This window comes from Chrysemys picta, chromosome 23, assembly GCF_011386835.1.
Source record: "Chrysemys picta bellii isolate R12L10 chromosome 23, ASM1138683v2, whole genome shotgun sequence".
Classification (NCBI taxonomy): domain Eukaryota; kingdom Metazoa; phylum Chordata; order Testudines; family Emydidae; genus Chrysemys; species Chrysemys picta.
The window spans coordinates 9,349,198-9,366,905 of NC_088813.1; the positions used below are offsets into that span (position 1 = coordinate 9,349,198).

The following is a 17,708-nucleotide window of genomic DNA, read 5'->3' on the forward strand; positions in this document are numbered from 1 at the left end:
GGTCCTTTTCCTGAATCTTTGTCTACCTCACTTGGTGGTGGCAGCGATTCCATTCCAGGGCAAGGAATTTGTGCCTTGGGGAAGTTTTTAACCTAAGCTGGTGAACTATAAGCTTAGGGGGTCTTTCATGCAGGTCCCCACATCTGTACCCCAGAGTTCAGAGTGGGGAGGGAACCCGGACAGCTCCGCTGCTGGCACTGGAGCTCTCCTGCCTCATGCCAGCCTGGAGCGTGCAGCGGTTCGGACTCTCCACTGAACTAGAGCGACCCCTCCCCGCGGAGTGAGTCTGGCTGGTAGCAAGAGCCGGGCTGGATGAGCCTGGGGCGAGGGTAGCATTGGTTTGAGGAGCCCAGCGCTGCCAGGCCTTTCCCCTCGCCCCTCCCACGGCCAGGCTCCCGCAGGGTTGTAGGAATGCTGAGTTTGAGAGGCGCTACGTGTCCTGCCTTGGGACTGCCCCCCCGCAGGAGGGGTGCCCTGCTCCATTCCCTGGGGCAGTGTCGGGCAGCAGCGAGGGCAAGGCCCAGCCAAACCCTGCTCCCCCCCACCCCCAAACACACAGACACGGCAAACTTCTCCCCTAGAGTTTATTGTCCTGGCGCTCTCCATACAATCAGCAGCCTTCTGCTGTGCAGTGTAGCAGAGACCCTCGCTGTGCAGGCTTCTATACTCATCACTCAGCAGCGGCCGTGCCTAGCTCTCCCTCTGCCCCCCACCCCCCCACTCACTGCTTGACACGCTATAAGCACGGTGACAGTGGCAGGTGTGCGTGATGCGTAGACACATCAGCATGGCCCTCGCCTTGCGGCGCTTCTGTTCTGAGGTGGTGCAAGGTGCAGGGGGCCCCTCAGCTTGGAGACCACCCAGCATCTCACAGGGCCTTGTCGGAACCAGCCCCGTTGTGGTGGGTATTAAAGCAACACTCCGGGAGTGACCTGCCCCAGCCAGAGAGTTGCTGTCAGGCTTCCAACCGGTTCACGTAACTGGAGTCTACTGGGAACTCAGCCAGAGGCAGCTAAGTGGGTCTCTCTCCCCAGGGCTAGCTGGTCTCTCGGGCAAGGCTGGGGGAAGAGGCCCTGCACACAGTGTCCGCGCTCAGGCCAGGACGGGGTACGTTGCCGCCGTCGTCACCCCGCAGTTGTTGTCTCGCATGGACATGAGGATGTAGCCGTCGTTACCCCAGTAGGTGGACCAGGAGTTTTTGATGAGCCAATAGCTCTCCCCTTGCAGGACCCCGTAGCCCACGGCCAGCACCGCGTGGTCCAGCTCTGTGCTCTTGTTTCCTAGGAGAAAGGAGAGGAGATTTAGTCTCCCTGTACTGGGAGGTGAGAGACTGGGCTGTGGGTTTCCGCACGCAGGAGGCCAGCAGGCCATGCCCTGTGCAGAGGAACCACCCTAGATGTCTTCCTATATTCATCGTGTCACTGCCTTATAGGAATTAGTGTAGAGGGGAATGAATAAGAGGGGGCTATAAAAAGGGGTGCAAGATAATGAGTGGCAGGGAAGGTCAATGCCACCCAGGAACAAGGGGATGCCCAATGAATTAAAAAAGGCAACATTTTAAAACCTACTTTTTAAAGCAATGCCTAATTAGCCTGCGGAACTCATTGCCACAGGATATCACGGAGGCCTCGAGTTTAGTAAGAGTTAGCGGACTGGACATAGAGAAGGAACATCCACAGTTAGGTTAGGTAGGATAAAAGATAAGAGTTATGAATCCTCCTGCTTTAGGGCATTAGGCAGTCACGCTCTGTATGGGGCTAGGGTAAAATCTCCCCCCATGGGTAGGTTGTTCTATTAGGAGTTTCTTGCACCTTCCTCTGAAGCAGCTGGGGGGCTGGGACTGTAGCCTTTATTTTTATTTAAAGTTAGTTTTAGTGATGTTATATTGCACCCTCGAGGCTCTGGCGGCTCCAGTCTCAAGTTCAGCAGAGTAACGTCTGTTAGATCTGGAGCTCATAGGAACACACGGAGGCCAAGGGAAATAACACAATCACGAGAACAAGGCTGTGTGATGTTATGATTAATTAACACGACCCTAGACGAGATGCACCATGGGTCTGATCGAGCTGTGGCAGGAATCAATGCGGCTGCTTCTGCCCGCAGGGAACCTGGCTTTGTCCAATTCGAGACAAGCAAAGTCCTCCCCCAGCAGAGCCCCAGACTCACCGCAGGCAGGTTCGTAGTAGACGCCGTTGGCATAGAAGGCAAAGGTCTTGGGGGAGGCGTCAATGTTCACAGCCACCGGGCCGTGCTTGTAGAGCGCCGCTTTCAGGGCAGTGATGTTCCCAGAGTCTACGTTGATGTAGCCAGCGACCTTGGCTATGAGCTCAGACTGGTTGTAGTGGCAGTACCCGTTCTGGAGGGGAAAGACCGGTGCAAGAACTGAGTGACAAACCCAGAGCCCTGCCCCTCAGCCAGACTCTTGCATGGCACCATCTGGATACCACGGCAGAGCAGACAAGGCAGGCGCTGGCCCAGTGCAGCCAGTCAATGCTGGGCTGTCCAGTCTGTTAACGCTCCCCCTGGCTAAGGAGGAAGAGTCACTGGTCCTGCTGGAGAAACCCTCAACCCAAATCTCCCCGATCCTGCGTCAGGGTTTGGCTCTACGCAGGCCCCCTCCAGCCACCGCCAGGGTTAGGATGAGTTAGTGACAGCGGTCGTGCAGGCCCTCGTGCACAGCCATCATCTCCTTGAGTTCAATGGAGCGGCTCACGTGTGAGAAGTCCCGCTCCCGCACGAGGGGCTGCGGGGTGGGAGCGCCAGCCTCGCCGCTCTCCTGTCCCCGGCGCTGTCCCATCTCAGCCAGCCTGGGACGCAGGGCGGGGCTGAGTCTGTTTTACGGCCGCAGAGCTGAGGCAGGGAAGGAGGGCGGCGGTTCTGCTTTCCGGGGGTGCTCAGCACCCCCATCTGCACTGGATGGCAGTGGGCGCTGCAGCTGTTCAGCACCAGGGCCGGATTTACACCTTACGCACCCCTAGGCACAGCATCTTCAGCCCCCCTCCCCCTGCCTACAGAGGCCCTTTGTGTTGCCCACGGTTTTAGAGCGGCAGGGCGTCCCTAGGCACGGGCCTACTGTGCCTCATTGGAATCCGGCCCTGCTCAGTCCGCCCGGGGGCGAGCTGCCTGTGCTCACAGAGGGAACCGGATTGAACCCAGGTCGCCATCCACTGCTGTAACCACAAGGCCGTCTTGCCTCTGACAGGCCTGGCAGTATCTGAAGTGGCCTATGCATGCCCCAGATAGGGTACGAAGCACCCTCAACCCCCATGGAGACAGCAGACACGAGGGTGCCCAGCACCCCGAAGGCCCTCCCAGAATCTCCCCCCGAACGGCTCCGTGCTCTCCTCGGCCGCCGGCCCAGCGCTCACCTGGCCCATGTACGGCCCGTAGGACTCGGTGCTGGCGATGCCGCCGTGCTTCTTGATCCACTCGTACGCCTGCCACTCCTCGCCGCCGTCGCAGGCGTGGTTCCCGAAGCCCCAGGAGCAGTCGATCAGGACTTGCTGGGACAGTGGGGTCAGCACTCCGGTCTGGGGGGCAGCCGGGAGAAAGTCAGGGTCCCAGCCGAGAGCTCCAAAGTCCCGGGTAATGCACTAAGCCCAGAGGAGAGGGGGGTTGGGGCTTCCCCCCGGCTCAGGGGGGGTCAGGTGTCTCCCTCCTCCAGCCGAAAGCACCAAAGGTTCCCTCTGGGCACTGCCGCCACCCTGGGCCTGCGCACAGGGGGGTCACTGGAGTGTGCCCGGCTGCCCACTGTCCCATTCAAGGATGATCTCCTCCCCCCCCCACAATTGCTTCCTCTCCCCAGTAAGGGGTGGCCTCTGCCTCCCAGGCATGTTGTGTCTAGCAGGACCAGACACACCATGCTCCACATCTCATAGCTACTCTTGATCACCAGCCAGAGGTCCCCCGTGGCGTGGAGCAAGGCCATGTTCCCCTTCAGGGCTCCGAACTTAACTCCCAGTCCCGGGCAGCTCGGCCGTGCAGCTAGTGGCAGGAGCCTGACAAGTGGGTGTGGGCTCCAGATGCCCCAGCCTGCCTCGGAAACTCTGCACTGCTCCCTCCCTAGACACGCAAGGCAGCAGGGCTCTCACCTTGAGGAACAGGGCGCCCTCCATCGCCCCGGTGGTAGCAAAGCTCCAGCAGGAGCCGCACACGGCCTGGTCCTTCACTGGCGTCACCGCGCCTGGGGAGGGAGGGGTTACAGGACAGGAGGGTTTGCAGTGAGATAATTTGGGGGGTTTAACATCTCCCACATTCTTCCATGGGAAAGTGGCCACTTTGCAGAAAAGTTCCTTTTCGCAGAGAGTAACGGACCCCACTTCAGCCCTTTGTGGGGCTTGAACCTGGGACCCTCAGAGCTTAAAACAGCCACTGCTGCTTCCTGAGCTAAAAGGCATGCTCCATTAAGTGGAGGCCGTGTGAGACTCAAACCCCTTCTATGGCCCGGCCACTAGAGAGGGACATAGGCCCAGTCCCTTAGTCTGGGTTACGCTAGCTCTGGTCAGGAGGAGGTGGGGAACCCTATGGCCCGGCCACTAGAGAGGGACATAGGCCCAGTCCCTTAGTCTGGGTTACGCTAGCTGTGGTCAGGAGAAGATAGGGAACCCTACGGCCCGGTCCCTTAGTCTGGGTTACGCTAGCTCTGGTCAGGAGAAGATAGGGAACCCTACGGCCCGGTCCCTTAGTCTGGGTTACGCTAGCTCTGGTCAGGAGGAGGTGGAGAACCCTACGGCCCGGTCGCTAGAGAGGGACATAGGCCCAGTTCCTTAGTCTGGGTTACGCTAGCTCTGGTCAGGAGGAGGTGGGGAACCCTATGGCCCGGTCGCTAGAGAGGGACATAGGCCCAGTCCCTTAGTCTGGGTTACGCTAGCTCTGGTCAGGAGGAGGTGGGGAACCCTATGGCCCGGTCGCTAGAGAGGGACATAGGCCCGGTCCCTTAGTCTGGGTTACGCTAGCTCTGGTCAGGAGGAGGTGGGGAACTCTATGGCCCGGTCGCTAGAGAGGGACATAGGCCCAGTCCCTTAGTCTGGGTTACGCTAGCTCTGGTCAGGAGGAGGTAGGGAACCCTACGGCCCGGTCCCTTAGTCTGGGTTACGCTAGCTCTGGTCAGGAGGAGGTGGGGAACCCTACGGCCCGGTCCCTTAGTCTGGGTTACGCTAGCTCTGGTCGGGGGAGGTAGGGAACCCTACGGCCCGGTCCCTTAGTCTGGGTTACGCTAGCTCTGGTCGGGGGAGGTAGGGAACCCTACGGCCCGGTCCCTTAGTCTGGGTTACGCTAGCTCTGGTCAGGAGGAGGTAGGGAACCCTACGGCCCGGTCCCTTAGTCTGGGTTACGCTAGCTCTGGTCAGGAGGAGGTGGGGAACCCTACGGCCCGGTCCCTTAGTCTGGGTTACGCTAGCTCTGGTCGGGGGAGGTAGGGAACCCTACGGCCCGGTCCCTTAGTCTGGGTTACGCTAGCTCTGGTCGGGGGAGGTAGGGAACCCTACGGCCCGGTCCCTTAGTCTGGGTTACGCTAGCTCTGGTCAGGAGGAGGTAGGGAACCCTACGGCCCGGTCGCTAGAGAGGGACATAGGCCCAGTTCCTTAGTCTGGGTTACGCTAGCTCTGGTCAGGAGGAGGTAGGGAACCCTACGGCCCGGTCCCTTAGTCTGGGTTACGCTAGCTCTGGTCAGGAGGAGGTAGGGAACCCTACGGCCCGGTCGCTAGAGAGGGACATAGGCCCGGTCCCTTAGTCTGGGTTACGCTAGCTCTGGTCAGGAGGAGGTAGGGAACCCTACGGCCCGGTCCCTTAGTCTGGGTTACGCTAGCTCTGGTCGGGGGAGATAGGGAACTCTCAGTGCCTGGGGTGTGCAGTGCATCGGAGCTAGTTTTCTCTGGGATCTGTTTCCCTTCTCAGGCTGTCATATGTAGCGGCTCCAGACGAGAGCCCCCTGGGCAGGGCTTAGACTCCCCGCTGCACCATTGGCAGGTTAGAATGGGAGGCAGAGCCCGGCATGTCTCACTCACCGTACAGCCTCCAGTCCAGGCTCTCCGGTAGGACGAGGCTCTTGTACCCCTCGGACGGGAACGGCTGCCCGTTGTTGGGGGCCCCGCTCTTTAGCCGACCCCGCAGCACGGCCATCTCCTCCGGGGTGCGGTCGGCCAGGTGGTTCAGCACCAGCTTGTAGGGCAGGTTGGCCCGATTCTTGGAGTGGACGTACCTGGGAGGGGATGGATGATGTGAAGACGGGGGAGCCAGGCAGCAGGCAGCACTGGCTTGTGGCCACCCCCCCTGTAGCCAGTAACCCCAAAAAACCAAACAATCATAACCGGCATGGGAGGAGCCTAGCCATGCCAGGGCACATGGGAGAAGCAATCCCAGAAGAAACCACCTCCTCCTCCCACCTAGGCTGGAGGCCGCAGAAGCTCAGCCCTGTAATGAGAGGGAAGGGCCTGGGACAGTATCTGGGTCAGGTTCCATGGGCCGTGATGCAGAGCAGTCGTCCCTTAGCACTTACCCTCTAAGCTGCTCTTTGGGGAGGGAATGTCATGCAAGAGACTCAGCCTGCATCACTTCTAGCGGTCTGGGGAGTTCCCTCAGCTTGGGGCTGCCCCACGTGTGGTGGGAGAGGCCAGGGGTTTGCACCCAAACTTCCCAGCCCCAACCCCTGGATTTTTTGGGTGCCCAGCTGGAGATGCTTGGGGCCGGATTTTCAGTCTGGACCGAGAGTCCTGAACGCTCGAGCTGCACACCCAAAGAACAGCAACCAAAAATCACACTCACGCTGTGTCCTGGGTTCGTTCCAGGCATACGACGTGAGGGCACGTTGACCAGGCATCCTCTCTTCTCAAGAGATTACCCCAGCACAGCCCCACACAGGCTGGGCAGGAGTCTCTTCCATCGTTATTAGAAGACGCCTCTATCAAGCAACCATTTTTTTTGCTGGTCCCTTGGATCATTCCTTGAGATACTTAAACAAACCCTCTCGTTCCTCCTTTCCGTTCCCAGATAGCCCCGTACCTCATGTTGTGGATGAAGGTGCGTTTCCTGTGTTCCATCTCCTTCTCGGTGCTGTATGTCTTCCTGAACTTCTCCTTGTAGTGGTGGAACAGCCGGTGATGGACTCTGTCTGTTTCTCTAATTCTCCCGACGAATTCCTGCATTGGATTGGCCAGGATCTGGTGCTCCGGCCCTGCGCCAGGCCAGTGCTCGCATTTTAGACCTAGAAAGGATAGAGGCAGAAGCAACGGTCATGGACAAGTTTGTGGCAGGCACAGATTATTCCTGGAGCAGACTGCCAGGGCAAAGGTTATCAAGAGCAGGACTGACTATCTGATCATAGAATCATAGAAGATTAGGGTTGGAAGAGACCTCAGGAGGTATCTAGTCCAACCTCCTGCTCAAAGCAGGATCTACACCAACTAAGTATCAGAGGGGTAGCCGTGTTAGTCTGAATCTGTAAAAAGCAACAGAGGGTCCTGTGGCACCTTTAAGACTAACAGAAGTATTGGGAGCATAAGCTTTCGTGGGTAAGAACCTCACTTCTTGCATCTGAAGAAGTGAGGTTCTTACCCACGAAAGCTTATGCTCCCAATACTTCTGTTAGTCTTAAAGGTGCCACAGGACCCTCTGTTGCTTTCTACACCAACTAAATCATCCCAGCCAGGGCTTTGTCAAGCCGGGCCTTAAAAACTTCTAAGGAAGGAAATTCCACCACCTCCCTAGGTAACCCATTCCAGTGCTTCACCACCCTCTTAGTGAAATAGTGTTTCCTGATATCCAACCTAGATCTCCCCCACTGCAACTTGAGACCATTATTCCTTGTTCTGTCATCTGCCACCACTGAGAACAGCCGAACTCCATCCTCTTTGGAACCCCCCTTCAGGTAGTTGAAAGCAGCTATCAAATCCCCCCTCATTCTTCTCTTCTGCAGACTAAATAACCCCAGTTCCCTGAGCCTCTCCTCATAAATCATGTGCTCCAGCCCCCTAATCATTTCTGTTGCCCTCCGCTGGACTCTCTCTCTCTATCAATCAATCATAAATCAAGCTGCATCTTCACCAGTTCACTTCTTGCTGCAGTAGAAAGTTGTGGTTGGCCTATAGGTAGGGAGTAGGCCAGATTGTGCTGGTACATGGCTGTTAATCTGGAGTAATTCCCTTTGAGTTGGGGGAGGGGAGGGTTACATCAGTGTAAATCCAGGGTCAGAGCAGAATCTGGCCCTGCACCGGTTTTTCACTGCGTTAGGCACTTGCAGAGGGCCCTCCCCATGTCCCAGGCTAGGTTCAGAAGTAAGGGATGGAGAGCTCTTTTCTAGGACCTTGGTCCAGTTACGTTTTCAAACCCTACAGTCGAGCAGGGGGAGATTTGGTTAGAGGGAGCATCTTTATCATCTCAGAAATTCCCAGGGCTTGGTTTATTCTCAAAACCCTCCCCCATGCAAGCCAGCGGCACTGCCTGTGCTAACAGCACCTACCCCACACCATGGCCTGACACCAGGGAGCAGGCTGGGCCAGGCCAGTGTGACCTCTCCAGTTCAGTTCAGCAGAAGGGCGTCAGAAAAGTAGAGGCACATGGAGCCTGGCATCAGTTAGTGGATTAGCCAGCCTGGCTCTGGAGGACCACATGGCTGTCACTGTTGTAAACAGACTTCAGCAGAACTACGCTGCTGCACACCAGCTGAGGGGCCGTATGGAAAGCTGACACGTCTCTGCCCAGTGCAAGGTTTGCCAGCGCCAGTACGTTCACATCTAGCGTTTGCCAACCAGGATCTGCATGGCACGGGCTCTCCGTTCAGTCTGTACAGCTTCACCAACAGACTGTGCTCCGTGAGGACACCAGCGCCATCTACACAGGCACTGATCTGGTTTCAAGTCCCTTGATTCACCAACCCGTTCGCCTGCGGCGTGGCCAGGTATTGCTGTAGCCAGAAGCGCTTGCAGGGTATGGAGGGGATGGGCGGTGTCTCACCTGGATCTACGGTCCCTTGCTGCCGTGTTGGGTGTGGTGGCAGAAGCCCTATAGACCAGGTGTGACGTTATTGACATAAACTGGGACCATATAGATCATTGTTGCAACCAAGGTCCTGTAGTGGCACCCAAATCTTGTATAAAGGGGGTCAAATGGGGTGTCTAAGACAAGGTTATGGTTTACTGGTTATGATTATGCTGTCTTTATGGGTGTATCAGTTTTGTAGTTGAAGTTATGAATATTGGCTCTATACTGTCTGTATGGCAAACTTATGCTATGCTTCTGGGTGACATCCCAGACAAGCTGAGATTAGCTCTGCCTAGCCTGCTTGATGGCCCATTAAGGACCATCAGCTATACAATGGCCTCATTGAGAGAAGGCAAATATGCCTTCAGACTCAGCAAAGTATGCAGGAACTTGCCCATGTGACTCCAGACTCCATTTTGCTGTAATTTTCCACAGTAAGAACAAAGAGGTGTTCTTACACCTGGAAAAGACTATATAAGGCTGATGCCTCATCTCCATCTTGTCTTCAAGCCTGCTTCTTACCTCTGGAGGAACTTCGCTACACTGAAGCTCTGAACAAAGGACTGAGGACCCATCCCAGCGGGGGATGTATTCCAGAGACTTGACTTGAACCTGCAGTTTATTCCATCGCTGCTGCAAGCCTGAACCAAGAACTTTGCCATCACTGTATGTAATTGATTCCATTTAACCAATTCTAACTCTCATCTCTATCTTTTTCCTTTTATGAATAAACCTTTAGATTTTAGATTCTAAAGGATTGGCAACAGCGTGATTTGTGGGCAAGATCTGATTTGTATATTGACCTGGGTCTGGGGCTTGGTCCTTTGGGATCAGGAGAACCTTTTTCTTTTACTGGGGTATTGGTTTTCATAACCATTTGTCCCCATAACGAGTGGCACTGGTGGTGATACTGGGAAACTGGAGTGTCTAAGGAGATTGCTTGTGAGACTTGCGGTTAGCCAGGGGGGTGAGACCGAAGTCGTCCTAGTCTGGCTGGTTTGGTTTGCCTTAGAGGTGGAAGAACCCCAACCTTGGGCTGTAACTGCCCTGTTTGAGCAATTTGTCCTGAGTTGGCACTCTCGGTTGGGTTCCGCCAGAACCGCATTGTCACACCAGGGCAGCAGGGCGCTTACCGTGTGGGAGGCTGAAGACCTCGGCTGGGTAGCTGCGGGTGAAGCCGCTGTAGTCGATCTCGTACTTGTCGTAGTGGGAGCCCAGCAGGCTGTTGAAGCCCCGCATCTCATAGTGGACGGGCACGGGGCCGTTGGCGGAGCTGGCCACCCACAGGGTGTAGACGTTCTTCTTCCGGCCCCAGTAGGACACGTTCTGCAGCACGGTGCAGAGCTGCCCTTTGTAGAACTCCTCCCGCACGGGCTGGGGAGGCAGCGGGCGTTAGGGGCAGTGTTTCCGAATGAGGTGGGACAGCTAACTGCCGGAGCAAGAGAGATCCTACGCGGTGCAAACACGAAGCGCTGCCCGCGGCGTCCTGGCCAGCAGCTGTGTGCGCTCTGAGCCACAGGACGAAGGCTCGCTGTGCAGCAGTCAGGCCAAGCTCGCGCCTCGGGGCTGGAAGTCTAGATGCGGGCCAGTCCTCCCCTCTTGGGGGACATTCTCCCCGGGGGTGCACAAAGGGGGAAGTCCCCATCCCCCTTCAGCTGCCGCAGAGCCCCATGGCGCGTGTGCTTTGTCAGGGCATTGGCCCTGTGGTATGGAGCAGGGCGAGGTAGCTAAGGGGACGGAGAGCCCATTCGCCAAGCAGGATGCCTGGCATCCGGGGCTCGTCTTTGGCAGGTCCCGTGAGACACAGGCTCACCTTGAAGCCGTCCAGGCGGGGGAAGACGCTCTGCGGGCTGATGAGATCCCCGGCCGTGCCATTGACCTGGAAGCACTTCCGAACGTTCGACTCGGTTTCTGTGGTTTCTGGGGTCACCTTGAAACTGGCGCCGAATGGCTCCAGAGAGCCAAGCTGGTACGTGATCACTTGGCCTGCAGGGACGCACCCAGGGCAAGCAGTTACCACAGAGGGCTACAACAGTGCTGCGGGCGCTCACGCCCTCCCCCGAGGGCAAGGGGAAACGTAACAGAGACGACCGTCCCGCTGTGCTGAGCGACGGGGGGTTGGGAGACACGGGCCATACCGAGGGCTAGAGGTAGCCCCGGCACTCACTGCAGTGGGATGTGGGACTCCCCCGAGCTGCTAAGTAGGAGTAAATGGGGTGCTCACTGGGTTCGCCAGTGGAGCTGCCCTGGCGTGCCGCTGGCAGGAGCGGAGAGAAGCAGGCTTGCTGGACGGGGAGGGTGGCCAGTTTAGTTGCAGCCGCTGTGACCTGAAGCCATTAACCGCGTTCTAGCAAAGAATCACGGAATAAACTAGAGCTGTGGGCCTAATCCCGAGCGTCCTGGCTTGGATTTCCCTCTCTGACACCCCCGGCCTCCACTGGGGGGCTGCCTGCATCAGGACCGCAGCTCTGGTACCATCCTGGGGCCAGATCCTAAGCTCCTAGCTCAACCCCAGAGCAAGCGCTAGAAGCTCAGTTTATCTGCACCACAGAACTTCAACTGATCTATTCTTAGCCTGCGGGGCCTTGGCCCCGGTGCTGCTTCTCCAGGCGTGCTATGACAGAGACCCATCCGCAGCACTAGATGCACTCAGAGGAGAGGGCCCGGCCGTGCAGCCAGACGTGGGCAATCCATTCAAAGTGCATTAGGGGGAAGGGACGCTGCCTCCGTGGACCGCGACCCCAACAGTATCCAGGTGACCTACCGTGGTAGTACTGGATACGGCTCTGGCCTCCGGTCAGGTTGTACCAGGCTTCGAAGGGCTCCTTGATTTCAGCATAGGGCAGGCTGATAACCCCTGCAGGACACGAGGTGACAGGAGCCAGGTTAGCCTGTCCCATAGAGACCGAGGGACCAGGTCATAGCTACAGTTAATTGCTTTAGAGACGGTGTGCCCCGCCCATACAGTCAGACCACACTCCCCAGCTGCAGGGCCCATGCAGGGGCAGCTAAGAGCAACCTACCAGCCGATTTTAAACGCAGGACCCTAATCCTGATCCCCGGCTCACCCTGTACCCAAGCGAACTCTCCCCGAAGCCAGTGGGAGGGTAGAAAAGCTGAGTATGGGATTGCCCCAGTGTTCTCTAACCTGGTTTCATGGTTCAGCAATTGCACCGCAAATCATTGTTAAGGGCTGCGAATTCACGACAGAGGGCGGTTGGGGGGAATGGGGCAGCACTGAGGTAAATTTCAGTCGCCAGAGACATCCCTTCTAGTGAGAGCTCGTCGGCAGGGGGCCCAGGGCACTTGCCCAGCTAGGAGGAGATTGTAAGTTCGTCTCGATAGGGGTCCTATCCAAACCACTTCCGAGGCGACAAAGCTCGTTTGCCAGGGTCTAGAGGTGGGGACGGGGGGATCTAAGGTTGTTTCGAGATGTGCTTGAACAAGACTATGTGCACTTCCTTCCTTGTGCACTGAGAAATGGGAGCGGCAGGCTCCTCGCTCCTCCCCCCCCCCCCCCCCCCCCCGTGCCACCAAAGTACCGTGCTGCAGTGCATAATGTTAGCAGTCCACTGGAGCCTGCAGCTCTGATTGTGCAGGGTGATATCACGGCTTCTACAGAATTACTTTCCTCCCTACTCTTTGGACTCCTACACGGGAGTGTGGCATTCAAACACAGACCGCGGCCGGGCCCCTGTCAATAGAGGAGGTGCAACCGTCTTTCAAAATATACAGAGGGAACAAACCTGGACAACAGTATTCTAACGGGGGGGGGGGGGGGATCAGGGCCCTACATCTGCACTCCTTTGCATTGTGCGGCTGGGGGAGAGGGCGGTCTGATTTGAAGCCGAGACCTAGCTATGCAGCTTTGGTGGCTGGAACACCTCCCAGACCTGGAGGGGACTGATTTCTCAAGCCAGATGTGTCTGACATCTCAAGAGAAGAGCTGACCCCCTCCCCACCCAACCCTTGTACCCAGACGCCAGGCTTAAACTTGACTTGGAGCCGAGCACCACTTCTGCCCTGCCAAAGTACTTTGGGCCACATTTTCAAAGGTATTTAGGTACCTACAGCTGCAGATAAGCACCTAACCAGCTCCCATTGATTTCCAGTACCCAATCTACGGCAGCGTTTTTGGAAATCCCACTAGGCCCCCTACTTGCATTAAATACCTGTGCAAATCTGTCCCTGTGAGATTCTACAGCACCTTCCAGCCAGGATCTCCAAGCACTTTGCAAATGCTCATTAAGCCTCAGAACTCCCATCTTTAAGACACCACCTCCCTGGGACAGCCCCCAATACACACGGGGTTAAGCCCATTACCTGTAACGTGATAGACATCTCCGAACTTGGGGACTAGCTGCAGGTTGCCCTCGGCTCCTGGAAGAGAAGGGTCCTCTTATTCCCCGCACTGGCAGCCACTTCATTCCCCACCAAGACCAGCCCAGGGAAGCTGAAAGGACGCGAAGCCTTCACAGCTTTGCGGGGGCCGTGCAGTGTCTATCCCAGCCTGGTGCAAAGAGCAGTCCAGCTGGCAGGGAGTTGGACAGCTGAGTGGGAAGGAAACTCCGCCGGCTCATCACCTGGGGTGACCCGTTAACAAGCTCTTGACCCCCTGAGAATCTCAAGCTGGGGATGTGACCCCCTGAACCGATGCCCAGATGCCTGGGGCTCACACGCAGGCTGGAACAAGTTTTATAGTGGGAGTGCTGAAGGCAGAAGCCAGGGATTTGGGTTGTTATGACTACTTCAAGCCAGTTCCAGCACCTATGCATGCAGACAAGGGAAGAGAAGATGAGCATGGCCTGGCCAGGGTGCTAGAGTGCTGTAGGGGCACTCCCTCCCCCCAACTCCCTCCCCCCAGAGCAGCGCAGGGGCTATACCCCAGAATTACCGTAACTACTTTACACACCATGCCTAATTCACATGCCTGCTGGTCCCACTTCCCCAGACCAAGTCCGAGGGCCCAATGGGACCGGTCCCGCTGATCTCACGCGCCCGCAACTCCCAGAGAGTCCAGTGAGTGTCTTGGGTGTGGGCCCAGTCCTTGGCTACCCTTAGTGGGTAGAGGCTGCTTCATGCCAGCACTCACTGTCCCAGCAAGCAATGTACCTACCGTGAACAGCAATATCCCTGCCCAGGCCAGAACGAGGGAGGCCCCAGAGACTCCCTGGAGTTCCAGTTCCTACCCCCCTGCTCCCTCCCGCGCTCCCCCCACTTTCGGCTGGGGAAAACTCCCACCACACCCCAAGTGCCACTGGCTCCAGGGCAGGCCCTGGCCCTCGGGGCAGAGAAGAGACAGAACTTGGTGGGCATGGAGGCTGCTGGAGGCAGACAGCCCCCGTGGGACTCTCAGCCACTAGCTGCCAGACTAACAGTAGGATGCAGCCGCCACGCTGCCTCCCTCAGTCGGGGCCTGGCCTCTGGAGTCACGGAAAGGACAGCAAGCACCGTGAACCATGCAACGTTCACCACCTCCCCGGATTCTTGGACCAAGCACCCTGGGGTCAGGCTCGATAGCCCAGTACCGCACTCACCGCAGGGCAGCAAAGGTGCATTTTCAGTAGCCTCCAATATAAGCGGGGGGGGGGGGGGGGGGCAGGATTAGCAGGGAAATAAACTCACCCGAGTAACAGCTCCACAACAGAAGAATCGGCATCCACCTGAGGCTCGCCATGGGTGCAGCACATGCAGCCAGGCGCTCCCGCTTTGCAAGCCAAACCTCCCAGAAGCCCCCTAAAAAAGAGGCTGGATGTAAATCACCGGCCCTCTGTCAACCAATGGGGAACGTCGGCCCTGCCCCGTGCGTGGGTTAAAGAAATGCTACTGAATTCAAGAATAGAGAAGGGGCAGGGCCTGGTCATTTCTTTGCACCCAGCCTATTGGTTGCTGCAGTTCCAGGGTTTGAAGCAGCCGCTCAGCACGTGCCCATGGAAAGACAATCATTGTAGGACAGATCAAGGCCGAAAGAAGCCGTCCCTGGGCTGGGGAGTGGTGTGTGTGGGGATTGGCGACTCGAAGGCCTTGGAAACGTCCATTCGCGGGGATGAACAGGCTCTAGAAGTTGGCCGTGCTTGAGTCTCTGCACGCTGCGACGCCCGTTCTGGATCTCACCGTGCAGATCTCACTTGCCCGGTGTTTCGGTACCACAGTGATGGGCGTCTGTCACGGAGTCACCGGGGCGATGCTCTGGAACTACTCCCTACGAAGCCAGTCAGGACTCTGGGGGAGCCTCCTCTCTCGGAGCAGACTGTCTCCAGGGCAAGAAGCTCACACAGCTTCGGCCTTCCTGGGTCTGACCTCGGAGCAGTCAGCATCCCCTTCTCACACCGTGCGCTTCCCCCAGCGAGTCTGCACAGGCGGGGTCCTGGGGAAGCCAGTGTGGGCCCTGCACCCCAATTCCGCACTCAGACGTGACTCTCAGCCAGCCAGTGAAACAGGAGGTTTATTAGACGACAGGAACACGGTCCAAAACAGAGCTTGTAGATACAGAGAACAGGACCCCTTAGTCAGGTCCATCTTGGGGCCAGGGAGGCCAGAGTCCTGTCTGTCCCCCCCCTCCATTTCCCCAGCCAGCTCCAAACTGAAACTCTCCAGTCCTTCCTCTGCCTTTGTCTCTTTCCCGGGCCAGGAGGTCACCTGATCTCTTTGGTCTCCAACACCTTCAGTTGGCACCTTTGGAGGGGAGGGGCCCAGGCCACCAGTTGCCAGGAGACAGGGCGTCGGCCATTCTCTGTGCAGACAGCATTACACTGGCCCTCTAGGACTCTGCGACAATCACATCCCCTTATCCCACCACCTAGATTCTTAAGAACTGCATAGGGGAAACTGAGGCACCCACACAGTATTCAGAGAAAACATTAAGAATATTCCCACTTCGTCACAGCGTCAGAGACAAATAGATTGTGGTGTCACCCCAGGCTATTGCTCCTTCAAGACCCCCACCTCATTTCTCTCTTCCACACAATTTGTTTCCATCTGCTGTTGGAACCAGCAGTCGAGGAGAACGCGATTTGTCTTTCTGCAGCCTGGCCTTACCCATTTCTCTAAGCATTAAGAGCAGACATTTTTGGGGATATCAGTTGGGGTGAGGGTGGCAACTTGAGACACCATAGGTTTTCTGAGATGCTGGGCATCTGAAGTCAACTTGGGGGCACCCAAAATTGGTGGCTCCCTTTGGCAATTTGGCTCGGTGCTGTATGTGGGGTCCAACGTAGGATGCTAAGAATCTCTGTAGAAGCATCCAGGTTGATCCCCACGCCCCATGAACCCCGATCTTGGAGAGATGCTGAACGCTTTGTGTCTGACTCATCCCTGAGCTTTCAGTCCGTGGCAACAGCTGGTCTAATTCTAATAAAGAATGCAGGAAAAGGAAAATGCTTAGTAACTAATTCTCAGGTAGCCTTCGCTCCCTCCACTTGCTACAGTTGGTTTCCATCCCAAGGCCACCGGCAAACACGTCCTCTGCCAGCTGAGTCAGTATGTCCCTCGGAACCCCAAACAAAGAAGATAAGAACTCTGCTCTTTCTACCAGATCCCCCCGGCTCATGCTTATGCTCATAAGTCATTCAGGCCAAGTTCTGCTCTGTTTCCCAGGTGTAAAGCTGGTGTGATTTCGCTGAGGTCCATGGAGTTACTCGGGCTTTATAACAAGCAGAAATTTGAGCTGTTGATTTTAAGAGCATCCGCAGGAATTAACACTGATATATTTGTATTGTGGGAGCATCTGGGCATCAACCCGGCCCCGTTGTGCTAGGAGCTGTACACACCCATAAAGAGAGTTCATTTCCCAAAGAGCTTAGGGTCTAAGTTTAAGGCAGGAGACAACAAGCCGAGAGGGGGAATAGACCCCCAGATTCTCCAGTAACTGATTTGATGCCATGAAGCCTCTCACACCAGCCACCGGCTAGACACGGGATCTGAGTCCAGGTCACCTTGGCTCTGGCAGCCAGGAAGCTGCAGGGACTCATTGCATTAGCACACGCAGGCCATTTCCCAAGAAGGGGTTTGTCAGGGCTGCTCAAGAGGACGGAGGCGCCGATGGAGGAGGCAGAATCAGGCTCTTCCGTTCATTAATTGGAAGGGCTGAAATATCTGCTGAGCCTCATAGCAATAAACCCTCAGAGCATTTCCGGCGAAGTCCTCCGCTAGCGGTGTCTCACCAGGAGCCGTTCTGCAGGGCTGTGCAAAGTCAAGGGCAGAGGAAGAGAAGGAGCTGCCCCCGGCAGTGGTGCGTGCGTGGAGCTCGCAAGGCAACAGACGGATGCAGGGGAGAACGGGGCCGAAGGTGACGCCGGCCCTCGCTAAAAGGCAGCCCCTATCTGTGCAACTGGCACGGGTTCTCACTACTGCAGCGGCCAGCGGGGGATTCTGTAGTCACAACACAATTGCCAGAGCCCAGTGTCGGATGCTCAACGGGAATATAGGCCAGAGGTTGGAGTCTTCTTCCACATGGTGCGTTAATAAGCCTCAGCAAAATTCATTCCGGATCGTTTTTTTCCACTCACAGCTCCAGCTCCTAGAAGACAGAGAAAGAAAAGACCTTTTAGGTCCCCAGGCAACCCTCTGGCCCAGGCCTCTTCCTTAAAGTTTATTTTCTAGCACATTATTCAGTCTAGTTTGAAAAGTTTTGCTGCCCAAAGATTTCCCCAGAGCAGAGGAATCCATTTCGGACTGAGGGGGGAGTGAGAGGAGCTGAAGTGAGGGAGGGAGGGAGGGGGTAGTTGAACTCG

At 56.7% G+C, this 17,708-nt stretch overlaps 2 protein-coding genes across 3 annotated transcripts in view; one reads left to right on the forward strand and one right to left on the reverse strand.

Annotated features, from left to right (window-relative positions):
• LOC101944659 (digestive cysteine proteinase 2-like) overlaps positions 1-17,708 on the forward strand; it is a 57,939-nt gene that overhangs the window by 10,753 nt on the left and 29,478 nt on the right. The window lies entirely within an intron of this gene.
• LOC101944392 (digestive cysteine proteinase 2-like) lies at positions 571-14,810 on the reverse strand. The gene is made up of 11 exons (XM_065577040.1): positions 14,602-14,810; positions 13,300-13,356; positions 11,741-11,833; positions 10,790-10,962; positions 10,110-10,350; positions 7,000-7,201; positions 6,006-6,199; positions 4,092-4,183; positions 3,369-3,530; positions 2,167-2,356; positions 571-1,280 (listed from the first exon to the last, which is right to left on the reverse strand). Exons 1-11 carry the CDS (start codon positions 14,651-14,653, stop codon positions 1,093-1,095), a joined length of 1,644 nt encoding a protein of 547 aa, XP_065433112.1. The 5' UTR covers positions 14,654-14,810; the 3' UTR covers positions 571-1,092.

Bases quoted from the DNA above. Each gene is read 5' to 3' on its own strand.
- LOC101944392 (XM_065577040.1), bottom strand. From the start codon at position 14,653: ATGGCGAGCCTCAGGTGGATGCCGATTCTTCTGTTGTGGAGCTGTTAC. The intron at 13,357-14,601 runs GTGAGTTTATTT...CTTCTCTTCCAG, and splicing joins GTTGTGGAGCTGTTACTCGG to GAGCCGAGGGCAACCTGCAG. The intron at 4,184-6,005 runs GTGAGTGAGACA...CTCCCTCCCCAG, and splicing joins CCTGGACTGGAGGCTGTACG to GCGCGGTGACGCCAGTGAAG.